The 17,178-nt window shown below is 38.1% G+C and overlaps 1 protein-coding gene across 3 annotated transcripts in view; it reads left to right on the plus strand.

The window, feature by feature from the left end:
- Positions 1-17,178, plus strand: part of SPG11 (SPG11 vesicle trafficking associated, spatacsin) — a 101,915-nt gene that overhangs the window by 26,685 nt on the left and 58,052 nt on the right. For all 3 annotated transcript variants that reach the window (XM_047766478.1, XM_047766480.1, XM_047766479.1), the window contains exons 11-20: positions 105-281; positions 1,153-1,224; positions 1,791-1,918; positions 2,232-2,413; positions 3,119-3,332; positions 8,209-8,412; positions 8,901-9,007; positions 11,085-11,230; positions 12,661-12,822; positions 15,321-15,387. In XM_047766478.1, the coding sequence (XP_047622434.1) occupies positions 105-281; positions 1,153-1,224; positions 1,791-1,918; positions 2,232-2,413; positions 3,119-3,332; positions 8,209-8,412; positions 8,901-9,007; positions 11,085-11,230; positions 12,661-12,822; positions 15,321-15,387 (1,459 nt within the window). The remainder of the gene's footprint in view (positions 1-104; positions 282-1,152; positions 1,225-1,790; positions 1,919-2,231; positions 2,414-3,118; positions 3,333-8,208; positions 8,413-8,900; positions 9,008-11,084; positions 11,231-12,660; positions 12,823-15,320; positions 15,388-17,178) is intronic.

Here is a 17,178-nt window from a genome sequence, read left to right on the forward strand (position 1 = left end):
TGAAAGTCCCTTAGTGACATGCCCAGTAAATGTATAAGTCCCATGTCAATAATCATAATAAGGTATTAAACTCAAAAAGCAAATGTTTTTCTTCCTTTTCCTAGGAAGTTATTGCTGATGCCATTTTAAATAACAAAATACCAGAGGCACAAACTTTCTTCAAGATTAACAGTCATTCAGCTCAAAGACTTGAGGAGTTGATTAAAATAGGCCTAGATTTGGTCTTTGACAGTTTGAAAAAGAACAATATAAAAGAAGCCTCTGAGCTTTTGAAGAATATGGTAAGTAGCATAATCTGTTCATAAAGTCTGATCATAAAGTCTCTAATGTAAAAGTTCTGTATGTACTTAATACAATTTCCAGTTGATATAAAAATTGATTTGTATTCATGTTTGTGTCACAAAGTGAAAAATTTATGTAGCTTTTACTAGGCAATAATGACAATAATAACTGAGAAACATTCTTTGTTACTAAGAACTTTCTTGAAGAGATTTTTGATTGGAATTTCCATCATTTGTTGTCTATTAGATTTGTCTCTTTGGTTAGGAGACAGTGTTTCTCATAAAAGGTTTCACACACATGTCAGAGCATGCATAGGACCTCAGTATTTGTTGGGGGACATTCTTTATTGTTTATATGATCTCATATCTCCATTTGAACTTTCTAATGGCTTATACCTTTGCTTTGTGCTCCATGGTTTTAATTCATTTGAGAAGGGAATGTCCTAAGAGTAGAGTTCCTAGACTAAGCTGAGATCTGGCTGTCATCTGCATTGTTGGGGTCTTGCCTATGGTAACTTTCTGGAGGAAGTGAAACTATATAAGGGTTGTTGTTTATGTTGACTTTTGTCTTCAAGTGAGTCATCATAGCAGATACCTGTAGTTTTGGTCCTATGGTAGCCTGACATTACTTAAATTGTGGGATGCGCTGCCTTTCTTTTGACAAAACAAAACCCTTTAGGACTTTAGGTGTAGGCAGTAAATGTGAAATGATAAATGTGGAAAATGAATGTTAACAAGAGCAGAAAAGCTGTGCAATTCTAACAAGGCACATGTATATAATAGAGAATACTTCTGTATTCATCATATGTTTATGTTCAGAATAGCTCCATTACAAAATGTAAGGTTTCTTGATTTTTTGTGTTTACTACAGGGCTTTAATGTAAAAGACCAGTTGCTCAAGATATGCTTCTATACAACTGATAAAAATATACGGGACTTTTTGGTACGTAAAGGTTAGATATGTAGTTTACATTTTCTAGTAAATGGTGGCGAAACTTCAGAATGAATCATTTTAATCTTCAGCTAATACCTAGTAAGTAAAAGTATGACAACTCCTTTGTGTTTTTAAATGATCATTTTGCATTTGTGCTGAAGGAAAATTTGTGTAAATACATATGTTACCTCAAAAATTCAAACAGTTCTTGGAGTTCCTGTCATGGCGCAGCAGAAATGAATCCCACTAGCAACCATAACGTTGTGGGTTGGATCCCTGGCCTTGCTCAGTGGGTTAAGGATCTGGCATTGCCATGAGCTGTGGTGTAGGTCACAGATGCAGCTTGGATCCTGCATTGCTGTGGCTGTGGTGTAGGCCGGCAGCTGAAGCTCTGATTTGACCCCTAGCCTGGGAACCTCCATATGCAGCGAGTGCTGCCCTAAAAAGAAAAAGAAAAGAAAAAAGAAAAAAATTGCAAAATACAGTTCCTAAATAGCATTTAATTTCAGTGGCATTTGTTTTGAAAATGTTTTTGATTTCAGTGTGATCGCTGCTTTAATTTCTTTTTATTCAAGGTTGACATTTTAAAAGAAAAAAAATATTTTTCTGAAAAAGACAAAGGAACTGTAGAGTTCGTGCATCAAGTTGAGAAGTTTTATTCAGGATCTTTCCAAGAAAATATGCAGATCCAGTCCTTTCCAAGGTAGTCTCATTAGCCCCCCCTTTATAACATGGGAAGAATATTATAGACAGTGTTTTGTTTTTAATTGTTAGTACAGACTTCTCCTGTGGAATTTATATTCCTTATGAAGATAAAATTTACATCATCCAGAAGGGACTCAGGAATTCCTACCATTTTAATATATGTGTAATCAGATACATATTTTTAAGGTAATAAATACAAAATTAAGTGTATTTAATTATGTGTTCCCAAAAGAATAGAGCTTCCTGAGCAGAGAGAAAGAAATGATGCTTTCTCTTCCAAAATTAAAAAAAAAATTGTATCACTGTTTTAGGTATTGGATAAGGGAACAAGATTTTTTCAAGCATAAGTCTGTTTTGGACTCGTTCCTGAATTATGATCATAAAGATAAAGATAAACTTAACAAACAAGGTCATAAAATTGTGTTAAATTGGGCTCATTCGTGGCATCGACTAACACAAGAATCCATCCTTCTCCCCAGGATAAGTCCAGAAGGCAAGTCTGAACATAAAATCTGAATGTAAGAAATTAGGCACTGGTATTTGAATTTTGGTGTGTCTCTATTTTATAGTTCTTTTGGGGGAAAAAATACTCAGTTGCTTTAAAATGCATGTAATTATGTTAAGACCTTTTTCTTACCTTGAGGTTTTTGTAAGAGATTTATTATGTGATTGTGAAAGAAAAGTCATGTGGTTCAGTGAGTCGAGATTTCAAGGCTAAGAGTTCTCTTGTCAGCCTCAACATGGCTTATTTGTTTTTCCAAATAATCTTTGAGTTTCTTGTATAAACCCAGAATTTGTATCACATCAGGTGGGGAATAACTAACAGTGGTAAAGAGTGGTAATTCATAGGGGGTCAAATTCATGTTTTTTATTATAGCCAAAGTTTTTAATTATATTAAAGAAAGAGAAAAGGAGGGCTGAAAAGATAATTAAAACACACAGATAATTCCCAAATTTCATTTAACCACTGTGGCATGAGAAGAAGCAACCTTTAGCTCTTCCAATAGCTGATGTATCAATTATAAAATGAACAGCAACACAAAAGAGGAATATAGTAAAGAAGCAGAGGCCTGAATAATTCTTGCATTATATAAGTATTTGTCCAGATCATCATATTTATTCGGTTAATTAGTGTTGAGTTTTGTGTCAATAATCATAATTCATTGCTCTTCTCAAATGTATTTTGTTCTTAACATAGAATACAAATCATATTCTCCTGAAGCCCTTTGGAGATACCTCACGGCTCGCCATGATTGGGTCAGCATTATCTTGTGGATTGGAGAATTTCAGACCCAGAATAGTTATGCTTCGCTTCAGCAGAATAAATGGCCCCCTCTGACTACTGATGTTATGGATCAGAATACTTGCTGCAACAACTACATGAGGAATGCAATTTTAGATAAGCTGGCCAGGTACTGTAACTGTGAGGGTGAATAAAAGGAAGAACAATAAAATATAGTGGTGTAATTTTTCCTTTGAAATGCCAAAATCCAGTGCAGCATTATTTTTGTTTTTTTTTTTTTTTGCCTTTTCTAGGGCCTCTCCCATGGCATATGGAGGTTCTCAGGCTAGGGGTCTAATCAGAGCTTTTGCTGCCAGCCTACGCCAGAGCCACAGCAACTCAGGATCCGAGCGGTGTCTGTGACCTACACCACAGCTCACGGCAATGCCAGATCCTTAACCCACTGAGCAAGGCCAGGGATTGAACCTGCAATCTCGTGGTTCCTACTCGGATTTGGTAACCACTGCACCACAATGGGAACTCCCAGTGCAGCATTACTTTATAGTATTTTAAAATTGGAAGGACGTTATTGTTTATTGAGGTTTTAAAATCACATGCATTTAACACCACATAGTGAATGGGCTCTCAACTTCTAGGGTTCTTTCTGAAACATTGTATGTGCTTTGGTGGAGAAATGGTAAGCTGTCTATGGAGCTGCAAGGAACAGGTGATAAGAGCTGAGATGAGGATTCCTTAGTATCCAAATCCTATAATGTCTTCCATTCTTCTCAGTACTATTCATTGCACCTGTATACCATATATAGCTTGAACTAAAGAGGATTGATCAACTAAGAAAATAGTGAGGAAGGAGTTCCCTGGTGGTCCGGTGGATAGGATTTAGCACTTTCACCATGGTGGCCTGGTTTGGTCCCTGATTTGGGAACTGAGATCCCTTATCAAGGTATCTCTTGAAGTGATAACTTAAGATGTTAAACTTTTTAATTCATTTCTACAAGTAATTGTTAGCCTGTAGTTCCCATTGTGGCTTAGCAGTAATGAGCCTGACTAGTAACCATGAGGATGTGGGTTCAATCCCTAGCCTTGCTCAGTGGGGTAGGGATCTGGCATTGCCAGATCTGTGGTGTAGGTCATACACGTGGCTCAGATCCCAGGTTGCTGTGGCTGTGGTGTAGGCCAGCAGCTGCAGCTCCTGTTTGACCCCTAGACTGAGGATTTCCATATGCCGTGGATGTGGCCCTAAGAAAAAAAAAGAAAAAAAAAGGAACCATGGTTATTAGCCTGAACCATGTGAACTTGTCATTTGTGGAGGTCAAATTGTTGAATATCAATAATTTTATATAGCTCAACCTAATCTGTCTCCCTAAACTATCAAAATAATGTAAGGAGACTTAATGTATGTTAATTTTTACTTAAAATTATTTCAATTATATTGTTTTGTATTTATGCTTATTGTGGAAGCATAGCTGTATTGTCCTATCCAACTTAAAAATGTGGAGAATGAGATCCGAAGAAGTTAAGAGCTTTGTCCAAGCCAGTTACTTACAGGTTTTAAGCATTCTATCTCTGACTTTCTATTCACTTTTCTTTGCACTAAATTCTTTTATTCTTGTTTACTAAAAGTTAAAATTTTGTATAACTTGTGTGCTTATCAGATATTTTGCTTAATTCTTGATTATTTAAAATGGCAATATATGTACGATTTAACATAAATTATGATACTAATGAATTAATGAGATCTACTCTAAGGGAAAAAAATCATACCACCTTGATAGATACAGAAAAGCATTTGATAAAATTCAACATGTATTTATTTCTTTTTTTCTTTTTTTTTTTTGTCTTTTTAGGGCCACACCCATAGCATATGGAGGTTCCCAGGCTAGGGGTCCAATGGGAGCTACAGCTGCCAGCCTACACCAGAGCTACAGCAACGCAGGATCCAAGCCACATTTGTGATCTACATCACAGCTCATGGCAACGCCGGATCCTTAACCCACTGAGCAAGGCCAGGGATTGAACCTGCAACCTCATGGTTCCTAGTCAGATTTGTTTCTGCTGCGCCATGACAGGAACTCCCAACATCTATTTCTAATAAAAACTATTAGCAGACTAAGAAAAGATGCAAAAAAACCTCCTTAATTTGAAAAGGATGTTTAAAAAAATCTTCTAGCTAACATTATTCTTAATGGTGAGACATCACAAGCATTCCCTTTAGATTTGAGGCAAGATAAGCCTTCTATCACTTCTTCCCAAATTGATCCTTTTTTTTCTTTTCTTTTTTTTTTAGCTGCACCCACAGCATGTGGACGTTCTGGGCCAAGGATCGAATCCAAGCTAATGCTGTGCCACAGCAGGGACTCCCTGATCTTTAGATATAGTGCAATCTCAGTAAAAATCCCAGTAGTGGATTTGATAAGCTGATTGATTATGAATATTTATATGGAAATTCAGAGAGTCAAGAATAGCCCTGAAAAAGAAGAACTTGCCCTATCAGATATTTAAACTTACTCTAAAGCTATGGCATTAAGACAGTGGGAGTACCGGTGCAACGATAGACAAATAGACCAGTAGAACAGAATAGTGATCATAGAAACAGACTTAAATATATATGCTAACTTAATATATGACAGAGGTGGCCCTGCAGAATGTTTTCTTTTTTTTTTTTTTTTTTGGAGGAAGAAGCAGTCTTTTCAACAGATGAGGGTGGGATAAGTATTTAGAGGGAATTAAATTGGACCCTCTGCATTATGTCATGCATAAAATCAATCCCAGGTAGATTTTAAAACCTAAATGTCAAATGTAAAACTATAAAATTTTTAAAATATATAGAAAAATATCTTCATGGCCTTGGGAGTAGGATATGCTTCCTAAAAGGCCTGACAGGGCAAAGGAAGTCAACAGTTACTGAGACCAAGGGAACTGCCCATCAGGAGTTGTGTTCCTTAGTGGAGAGTGTCAGCCGGACTTCTGTCACCTAGCACAAAGGGCAGCACAGTGTCCCCAGCCTCCCTTTTTTTTGGATTTTTATCTCTTGATGGTGGTCTCCCATAGGAGACCGAATGAAAACAGAAGCCTGAGCACAAAGGAGTCTCCTAGAGCAACCCATACAGGTGAGCCTCTTGGGACACAGAGCAGGAAAGAGCAGAGCTTGCTTGGATCTGGAGGGGAAAGATACCAGCACACATAGACATCTCAGCATAGAGGAAGCACAAATGGCCAACAAACATATAAGAATATGTTCTTCATTTGCAGTCATGGAAATGTAAATTTATTTTACCAAAGTCCAGGAACAATGACCATTGAAGGTAGAGCAGATAAATAAAATGTAGTATAATCATTCAGTCGAATACTATATAGCAGTGAAAACTAACAAACTATAGCCACATGTATCAACATGGGTAAATCACACAATATTGAGTAGAAGAAACAAGACAACTATATATCCAGGATGTTCCATTCATACATAAAGTCTGAAAAAGTCAAAACCAAACCCCGGGAGTCCCCGTTGTGGTGCAGAGGTTAACAGATCTGACTAGGAACCATGAGGTTGCAGGTTTGATCCCTGAATTTGCTCAGTGGGTTAAGGATCCAGTGTTGCCATGAGCTGTGATGTAGGTCGCAATCGCGGTTCGGAGCCCGCGTTGCTGTGGCTCTGGCGTAGGCCGATGGCTATGGCTCCGATTCAACCCCTAGCCTGGGAACCTCCATGTGCTGCCGTCATGTCCCTGGAAAAGGCAAAAAGACCACCCCCCCCCCAAAAAAAACAAACACCAAACCCTGTACTACTTAAGGTTACACACATGGATGCTAAAACTACATGGGTCGGGAGTTCCCGTCGTGGCGCAGTGGTTAACAAATCCGACTAGGAACCATGAGGTTGCGGGTTCGGTCCCTGCCCTTGCTCAGTGGGTTAACGATCTGGCGTTGCCGTGAGCTGTGGTGTAGGTTGCAGACGCGGCTCGGATCCCGTGTTGCTGTGGCTGTGGTGTAGGCCGGTGGCTACAGCTCCGATTGGACCCCTAGCCTGGGAACCTCCATATGCCAAGGGAGCGGCCCAAGAAATAGCAAAAAGACATAAATAAATAAATAAATAAATAAATAAATAAATAAATAAATAAAACTATATGGGTGAATAAAAAGTAAGGAATAGTTATCATGAAAGTTAGGATAATAGTTACCACTGAGGGTAAAGTACATGTAAAGGGGGAGGAATACACAGAGAACTTCCAGGTATAATGTTCTATAATGTGGCTGGTAGCTATGTGGTGTTTTTCTGAACTCCACCTAATAAGTTTGCTATACTCCTTTGATGGTATGTGTGATGAATTTAATGGTAAATTTATAAAAAGTGAGATTTAAATGCACATTTCTATTCTTATTTAGTAGTTGGTCTATCTAAATTATTCTGCTTTCATTTCTTAATGATTTTGTTTGGATATTTTGGTAAATTCCTCAGTGTCTAAGGCATCTAGCTTCAAGTTGCCACACTGAGTTGTACAGTTCCAATTAAAAACAAACAAAAAAATGGAGGTAGCTTAGTTTAGGTTTTTGAAATATTTAAGATAACTCAAGATTGTCATAACTACCTTAAAATACTACAGTGGTGCAGAAACCTTTATTGACAACTAGCCAAGGGTGTCAGAGCATATTTATGGAGTAAGAATTTCTGCGAGTTGTGGCACAGCAGAAACGAATTCGACTAGTATCCATGAGAATGTGGGTTTGATCCCTGGCCTTGCTCAGTAGGTTGGGGATCCAGCGTTGCTGTGAACTGTGATGTAGGTTGCAGATGTGGCTCAGATCCCTAGTTGCTGTGGCTGTGGCATAGGCCAGCAGCTGCATCTCCATTTCAACTCCTAGCCTGGGAACTTAGGCCGAGGGTGTGGCCCTAAAAGGCAGAAGAAGAAAAAAAAAAAAGAAAAAAGGATCAGCAGTCTTAATTTTTAATTGCTTATCTTTAATTGAGATTACTTAACAATGGAAATGACTTGGTCTGCTTTGAATCTAGCAACTTAACTTGCCATCTTTTATTTAAACCTATCCAATAGGAATGGGATTTTTCTTACATCTGAGCTAGAAGACTTTGAACTCTTTCTCCTAAGACTGAACCGTATTGGGGGCGTGATGCAAGATAGCCTCCCTGTTCAAAACTACAAGTCCAAAGAAGGTTGGGATTTCCATTCTCACTTCATTCTCTACTGTTTAGAATACAGTCTGCAGCATCTGCTTTATGTCTACCTTGACTATTACAAGTGAGTACTATGAATTAATTTGTCCTCGAGTAGGCCTTTACCGTCTTTCCATACTACTTTTGAATTTTAGGAAAATATTAAGTATTCTCTAGAGGAGTACTGATCTTTTTGAAGTAGTCCCCTCCCTGCTCTAACATTTGGTACATCTTTTAGTTCAGTAGTAGTTGTGAAAAAGCTAAAGATTTTTTGTTGTAAAAGACAATAAAATACAAAGTATCTTAAAGTATAAGGGTATCTTTTAATCTTATACAGAGTTGGTAAAATTTTCATCATGGCAGGAAACATTTTAAATGCTATGTGTCCAAAATACTCTCTATTTCAAGGTTGTAAGGCATGTGTAAAATGCAGGAGTGGGAGTATATTGTGTTTTATTAATTATAAGTTTCTTTTTTAATGCTAGTTATCACCCGAGAAAACATGGTTGTAACTGTCTTATCCTTTATGTTAATCAGATAGTTTTTGTTTTTGTTGTTTTGTTTTATATACAGACTTAGTCCTCCAAATTGTCCCTTTCTGGAAAAAAAAGAATTGCATGAAGCTCACCCTTGGTTTGAATTTTTAGTTCAGTGTCGACAAGTTTCCAGTAATTTAACAGGTATGGGTATACTGTATTAAATACAAAATTGCTTTGGGTGAATAACTGGTCTGTTGAATGGAGTTTAAGTTGCAAACTCTTTAAATAAATCATTTAGCTGTAGGCAAATATTTGACCATAGTTTAGACTCGAGCTTTGTTTAAGAAGCAGACGACTACAAAGTTAGCCTCTTGACAGCCAAGTAAAGCCAGTCTTGGAGCAGACAGCATTTGTGGTTATGTACCCTTTCCGCTTCAGACTCTTGCTCTGTTCTCTCTGGATCTTTCTCATCCTACCAGTTCATCACAGGCTGAATTCCTGCTCTGATAACTTGACACACTTATTTCCATGGGAAATAGTCTGTCTTCCAGGTGACTGCCTTGAATCTTTTAGTAAGTAACTCCAGAAAGAGTGAAGAGAAATCCGTAGTATGTGCAGGACTACTGAGTCTTTTGTAGTGGAGCCATTGATGGAGAGCCTGGCTGGTAGAAAAGCCCTGTGACACCTGAGGGTTTAGTGTGTGTTACTCCAGAGGTTCAAGAAAGTGGCCAGGCCAAGCCACAACATAGGCAAGGAATGTCAACAGCCAGTCTTTCACTTTTATGTAATGCCCAGTTTCTTTCCAAATGAATACTTGTTGAGGGTTTTTTTGGCTTTGTTTTATTTTTGATGATCATAAAGTAATATATGTTCACTGTTTAAAAATGATAAAGGAAACCACAAACAACTATTAAGAAGATAACACCTCCATAGGTAGATAGCCTAAGTGGACAGTAGGATAACTATCCATAGGTAACTCTTGATGTATTTTAATGTACTTTGTTGTGGTTATTTTCCTCTATACTTTTTTTAAACCTAGTCTATATTGTATTTTATTCATCCAACAAATATTTATTGATTCCCTGCCTTGTGACAGTCTGTAAGTTGCTAGGGATATAACCAGAAACATCTATGTATTTGTATACTGCTTTTTTCATATAGTAATTGTAACATAAGGATTTTCCTATATTCTTAGAGACAATGACCATCTTATGTCTACATAATATTCATTGTGTAGAAATATTCTGATTTACTATGCTCTAATTTTTTGACATTAAAAATGTGTTTTCAGTTTTTTTCTATTATAAATAATAGTCTTGAATATATTTGAACATAAAGTTTTGTCCTTGTTTCAGATTATTTCCTCAGTATAGCTAGGTTCCTGGATTTTTTGTTTTGTTGTTGTTCTTTTTGTCTTTTTCTAGGGCCGCACCAACAGCATGTGGAGGTTCCCAGGCTAGGGGTTGAATCAGAGCTGTAGCTGCTGACCTATGCTAGAGCCACAGCAATTCGGGATCCAAGCCGAGTTTGCGACCTACACTACAGCCCATGGCAATGCTGGATCCTTAACCCACTGAGCAAGGCCAGGGATCGAACCTGCAACCCTCATGGTTCTTAGTCAGATTCGTTAACCACTGAGCCACGACGGGAACTCCCAGGTTCCTGGATTTAAAATTCCTGGGTCAGAGGTTATACACATTTTGAAGGTTCTTGCTATAGGGCTACATTGCTTTCCAGGAGGGTTATACCATTTTTTTTTCTCCTAAATCCCAGCTTCTATGCACACTGACCAGCTCTGTATTTGAGGATGGACTTTAAAAAATCATTACCGACTTGATAGGTGATATATGGCATCTAATTATTATTTTAATGTACATTTCTCTATTGCTAATGAATTATATATTTTTATGTGTCGGATATTTATATTTCCTCATTTGTAAAGTGGTTCTTTTGTCCATTTATCTGTTAGAGTCATTATTTTGGGCTTTTTATGAGCTCTTTGTTAAAGACATTAATTCTGAGATTGTCATCTCTTGTTGATTTTTTTCCCCTTGTTCATTATTACCTTTCAGTTTTCTTTGAACAGAAGGTTTTATTTATATGTAAACAAATCTTTCTTTTTTTTCCCCTTCATGATGTTTTCCTGTGGCTTTTAAACTTAGAAAGTCCTTCTTACTGTGGATAACGTTAAAAATTAATATTTTCCCTCAGAACTATGTAATTCTTAGTTCAGTATTTCTCTCTCTCAAGGAGAAAAATGTACTCTTTTATTTTTTAGATCCCAAACTGATCTTCCAGGCTAGCCTTGCAAATGCTCAGATACTGATTCCCAGCAACCAAGCCAGCATAAGCAGTATGCTATTGGAAGGACATACGCTCCTGGCCCTTGCTACCACAATGTATGCCCCTGGGGGTGTTAGCCAGGTATGGACAGCTCTTTTACCTGTTATGGCAAAATAGGACTGATTTTAAATTTAGCAGAGATATCTGTGGGTTTTCTAGATCTCAGTTGATATTGCAGTATAACCACTTATAAGTATTTCATTAAAGAGCATAAAACAAAGGTGGATTTTTAAACTTTATGTCATATCCTCTTAAGTTAAAAGGTAACTGATGTAGTCAGCTCTCCATAGCCTATGGCGGGGCGACTGTACTGCACCATTTTATATAAGGAACTTGAGCATCCATGGATTTTTGATATCCATGGGGGTCCTGGAACCAATACACTAAGGAAACCAAGGGGCTCTGCTAAATGTTTTGTAGAGATTCCCCCACGCCTTTTTGTTTTCTAATACTCCAGGTTTGTTTTCAGGATAGAATCAAGATCTGATTGCTCCGTGGAGTAGGTATACTTTAAATCTGTGACATGGGAATTATTCTCTATTATTTGACCTCTTTGAGAGGGAAAAGGGAAATCATAATTTTTAGCTCCCTTAAAAACTCTTTTGAGGAACTCAGTGAAAATTTGTCCATCTCTGCTTTTTTGAAAGTATGGTGTGACTGGTTAGAGTGTACTTGAGAATGCTGTTAAACATCTAATCTTCAAAAGTTTGTTACTGATACTAGCTTAATTTAATACCATCTCTTAGATTCTTTGTAGTATACCTTAACTGCATGGTTGTTTATTCCTCTGTTTTTAATCACTTGTCAGAAATTAGTCATAGAATAACTTGAGACTTGAGAGGGAAGAACCTAAGAGTCATCCAGTCTAGTAGATTTTTTTCTTTTAAAATATTTACTATTCAATACCTAATTAAATATTTAAATATTTTCCTGGCTGTGCCTTTTTTCAAATAGGTTTTCCATAAACAGTTTGAAAACCACTCATCTAGCTGGACTTTCTAATTTTCTAGATGAGGAAACTGAAGCCTGCCCGATATTAAATATCTGGCCTAAGGTCACACAGCTAATTTGTCTTAGAACCAGAATTAGGAGTTAGCATTGTGGCTCAGTGGTTAAGAACCTGACTACTATCCATGAGGAGCGGGTTTGATCCCTGGCCTTGTTCAGTGGGTTAAGGATCTGGTGTTGCCCTGAGGTGCAGTGTAGGTCACAGATGCGACTCTGATCCCGCATTGCTATGGCTGTGATGTAGGCCTGCAGCTACAGCTCTGATTCGACCCCTAGCCTAGGAACGTCCATATGCCACAGGTATGGCCGTAAAACAAACAAACAAACAAACCACAAAGAACACAAATTAGAACTACAGGCTTCTGATACCTTGTCCAGTGCTCTTTTTCATGACCACCTACTACTATCTCAAGCTAATTTTGTTTCACAGGGTTCTTGTGAAGAAAAGACTTAAATTTGGAGAAGAAAAAACTTTACACTGTGTTATCTGTCTTTTTATTTAGGTTGTTCAGAATGAAGAAAATGAGAACTATTTGAAGAAAGTAGATCCCCAGCTACTGAAGATGGCATTAACTCCTTATCCCAAGCTTAAAACTGCTCTCTTCCCACAGTACACTGCCCCTACTGTCCTGCCGTCTGATATTACACTCTACCACCTTATCCAGGTACGGTATTTAGGAGTATCGGTCAGGGTTCAGCCAAGAAAACAGAAACCATCCTAGGAGGCCATTTAATGTAGGGAATTATTTATACAAAGTGATAGGTGAGACAACCCCAGATTGATAAAGAACAGAGGCATCAACACCCCTAAGGCTGTAAGAAAATGGTGTCAGCTAAACCCAGCAGCTGAAGCCTGTCTAAACTTACAACCAGGCTGCCTACTGGCAGCTGGGAACATAGAGGGTAGGACTGGAACCTTGCAGGAGACGCCCCAGAAAACAAAAAAAAGCAGGGGGAAATGTCCTGGTTTCTCCTCTTTCCACCTTTGATTTCCTACTCTGTTTCTTATGGCTAAACCTGTCTGGTAGCCAGAGGGCAAGTGAGTTTAGGAAACACAGGTTTTTTGCAATTCAGGGCAGAGCATGAGAAAGGTGCAAATGGATCATCAAAAGCTGGTTCATTCCACCACTGATAACTCCTGACTGTCTCTTCTGATTGAATTTTTAATTTTTTTTTGTCTTTTTAGGGCCACACCTGCAGCGTATAGAGTTTCCCAGGCTAGGGGTCTAATGGGAGCTATAGCAGCTGGCCTATGCCACAGCCACAGCAATGCCAGATCCGAGCTGCATCTGTAACCTACACCACAGCTCACGGCAACAGCAGATCCTTAACCCACTGAGCAAGGCCAGGGATTGAACCCGAAATCTCATGGTTCCTAGACAGATTCGTTTCTGCTGCACCATGACAGGAACTCCATTTCTCTTCTAATTGAATAGGGCTGTTTGTTTACTTAAATCACTGCTTAACCTTATTTTATTTTATTTTATTTTATTTTATTTTATTTTATTTTATTTTGGGGCTGTAGATGCAGCATAGTGAGGTTCCCAGGCTAGGGTTTGAATCGGAGTTGCAGCTGCTACGCCACAGCTGTAGCAACGTGGGATCCAACCCGAGTCTGGGACCTGTACCACAGTTCAGGGCAATGCTGTATCCTTAACCCACTAAGTGAGGCCAGGGATCAAACCTGCATCCTTGTGGATTCTAGTTGGGTTTGTTTCTGCTGAGTCACAACAGGAACTCCTGCTTAACCTTTTTATGGGACAAAGAACTCTAAGTATGTAAAAGAGTTATGAACTCTCTTCCCAGGAAAATTGCATAAATTTTGCTTATATTTCTTTCTTTCAGTCAGCCTAAAATATAAGTGGTTTCAGGTTGTTCTTTGTTCCATTTTCAGGTTGGCTAATACAATTTTCAGTCTTTTTTTTTTTTGGAAATGTGGTCCTTCCTTAATAAACCACGGATTCTCACTTAATTTAAAGTTGCTCTTTCCTTAGCCATCCAAATTTTGACTTAATAATTCTATTATCTCTTTTATCCCTCCCACTATATATTTACAATCTTTGCTAAACCTTTGGTCTACATGTTTCAATTTTTTAATTTTTTAAATTAAATTAAATTTATCTTTTTGTCTTTTTAGGGCCACACCCACAGCATATGGAGGTTCCCAGGCTAGGGGTCTAGTCAGAGCTATAGCTGCTGGCCTACACCAGAGCCACAGCAACGCCAGATCCAAGCCACGTCTGTAAACTTCACCACAGGTCATGGCAATGCTGGAACCTTAACCCACTGATCGAGGCCAGGGATCGAACCTGCAACCTCATGGTTCCTAGTTGGATTCATTTCCACTGTACCACTATGGGAATTTCTGGTCTATAGATTTCAAACAGCCGTTGCTCCCTACTCTCAAACCTTTTCTGACTGGCTTGACCTTAGTCTACTATATATATATTTTTTTGCTATTGTTATTGATGGTTTGGTCATCATATTCCTTTAACCTTTGATCTAGTTGTCTCAGTCTTTCCTTTCCTGACCTCCCTCGGCACACCAATCTTTACATGGTAGCATTTTCTAGTCCTCTTGCCTTTTGTCTCCAAAACTTTTTTTTTTTCTTTTCTTTTTAGGGCCGCACTAGTGGCATATGTAAGTTTCCAGGCTAAGGGTAGAATCAGAGCTACCTGCTGGCCTAGGCCATAGCAACACCAGATCTGAGCCGTGTCTATGACCTACACCACAGCTCATGGCAGCACCGGATCCTTAACCCACTGATTGAGGCCAGGGATCGAACCTGAAACCTCATGGTTCCTAGTTGGATTCATTTCCACTGTGCCACAATGGGAACTCCTCCAAAGCATTTCTGAGACCCAATTTTATGTTGTAATTGATGCTGTACACTTTGCTGAGCCACTTTGCAGACATGGTTTGAAGTAAGAAGAGTCTTTAAAGGGAATATAGCCAGTTCTCTTTTTATTAAAGTAGAAAAATGTTTCACACGCTCTTTATTTTTAGCTATGTTCAAAGAATTTGTCTAGAAAGTTGGCAGTTTTTAATTGCCCTGGATGGAGAAGGATAGTAGACTACCTATGAGGCCCTTTCATACAATTTTGTTTACTTACTTTAGAACCAATTAACTTTTAACTCTAATTTGACTTTTCTCCTTTTTCAGTCATTATTGCCTTTTGATCCTAGCAGATTGTTTGGCTGGCAATCTGCCAACACACTGGCTATAGGAGGTGAGTCATTGTGGATTCTTCTTGCTTTAGAAGCACCTCAGCATTGTTGACAGTAGGAGTTTATATAAAGCCAACCTAGTTTTCCCACTGCTTTCTGTTTTAAAAATAAAGACACATTCCACTGGAAAACATTTTCAAGGAAGCTGAATTGAGAACATACTGTGAGTTAAAAGTCATTGTATTAGGTCACTAGTGATGTACTTGCTGGGAAATGTAATGTGGACCTTCTGCTTAAATTTTTTCCTTTCCAAAAATCCTCATTCATTTGCAGCATAGTATTATAAAGGTTAAGAGGATAGGTGTTGGCAATAGACAAATCTTGGCTCTACCATAATAGTCATATGACCTTGGGCAAGTGATTTAACTGTTCTTCAATTTTCTATAAAATAAGGTAAGTACCGGTGTGAACTTCATATATTACATGAGAGTGAAAGGAGAGAAAGCATTTAAAAAGCTCTCGCAATTCCTGGCACATGGTAAGCATCAAATGTGTACATATTGCCATCCTCTCTAGACCATAAAAATTTTTGATTTTTTTATATGTTTCTTTTTTTTTTGCAAGCAAAGTCTTTATTAAAGGAAAGCAGATAGTTCCCAGGGCTGCTGGGAGGAAGGAGAAGAGCCCTCCCGTACATTTCTTAAACTCTTACTTTTTCTGTTTCTTTTTACTTTTTCATTTTGAGTTAGCCTTTAGTTTCATACTATGTGTCGTGCTTCCTGCCTATGTTACTCGAAAGTAGGTTTTAAATTAGTACTTTGTACAGAATATATATCCCCCTGACATACATAAAAATGCATTTTTGCATTTTCTAATTGTCGGTTTTATGAGTTCAAATTTCAGTATATTGAATTTATGTGATACCTAGTGCCCAGTGCAGTGCCAGGCCTGTAATAGATAGTCAGTTGATATTTGTTCAGTGCAGAATAAAGTAGTGCCTGTTGTATTTCAAGTGAAAATACTAGGGAATTCCCATTGTGGCTCAGCTGGTTAAGAACCTAACTAGTATCCATGAGGATATGGGTTCGATGCCTGGCCTCGCTCAGTGGGTTGAGGATCCAGCATTGCTGCGAGCAGCAGCATGGGTCTCAGACATGGCTCAGATCCTGTATGGCTGTGGCCGGTAGTTGCAGCTCCAATTTGACCCCTAGCCTGAGAACTTGCATATGCCACAGGTGCAGTCCTGAAAAAACAAACAAACAAACAAAAACCCCCTTTTAATCTCAGTGAAGTTACTGGAAAGTAGACAGAAAGAATCCCATGTCCTGTTCTAATGTGGCTCCAACTCCATTGATTTAGCCAGAGTCCTAGCCCCCTAATGGGACTGACCTCTCCACTGGGCCCACTAGGAAATTAAAGGCAGTTCCCTGCCTAGTTGTTAGCAGTTTAAAACAGACCTGAGGAAATAAAGCACAAATTACATGAAACAGTTACCATGAAGATATAATACAGATTTGTAAAATTGGAGAGTTGTATTTAATTAGAATGTTTACTTCTTTTTCATATTATTTCACTACTGAAAGTAGCCATAAGGCAACTGCATGGTGATTTGGCTTCTGCAGCAGGTCAGAAAAGTTTCCCTTCAGGTAGAATTTTCTCTTAAACAAAATCTCAATACCGGCTCCCAAACCATGAAAAAATCAAGGTCTTATTTGAATAAACTCAAAACTTTTCATTTCATTTTATATGAAATCAGCAAATATTTAATTAATGATTGGATGGTTTTATACATAATTATAAGTTACCAAAGTCATTCTGATCCTACAAAGAATACAGATAAAGCATGTGACAAT

The sequence above is a fragment of the Phacochoerus africanus genome, chromosome 2 (genome assembly GCF_016906955.1).
Source record: "Phacochoerus africanus isolate WHEZ1 chromosome 2, ROS_Pafr_v1, whole genome shotgun sequence".
NCBI classification, from domain to species: domain Eukaryota; kingdom Metazoa; phylum Chordata; class Mammalia; order Artiodactyla; family Suidae; genus Phacochoerus; species Phacochoerus africanus.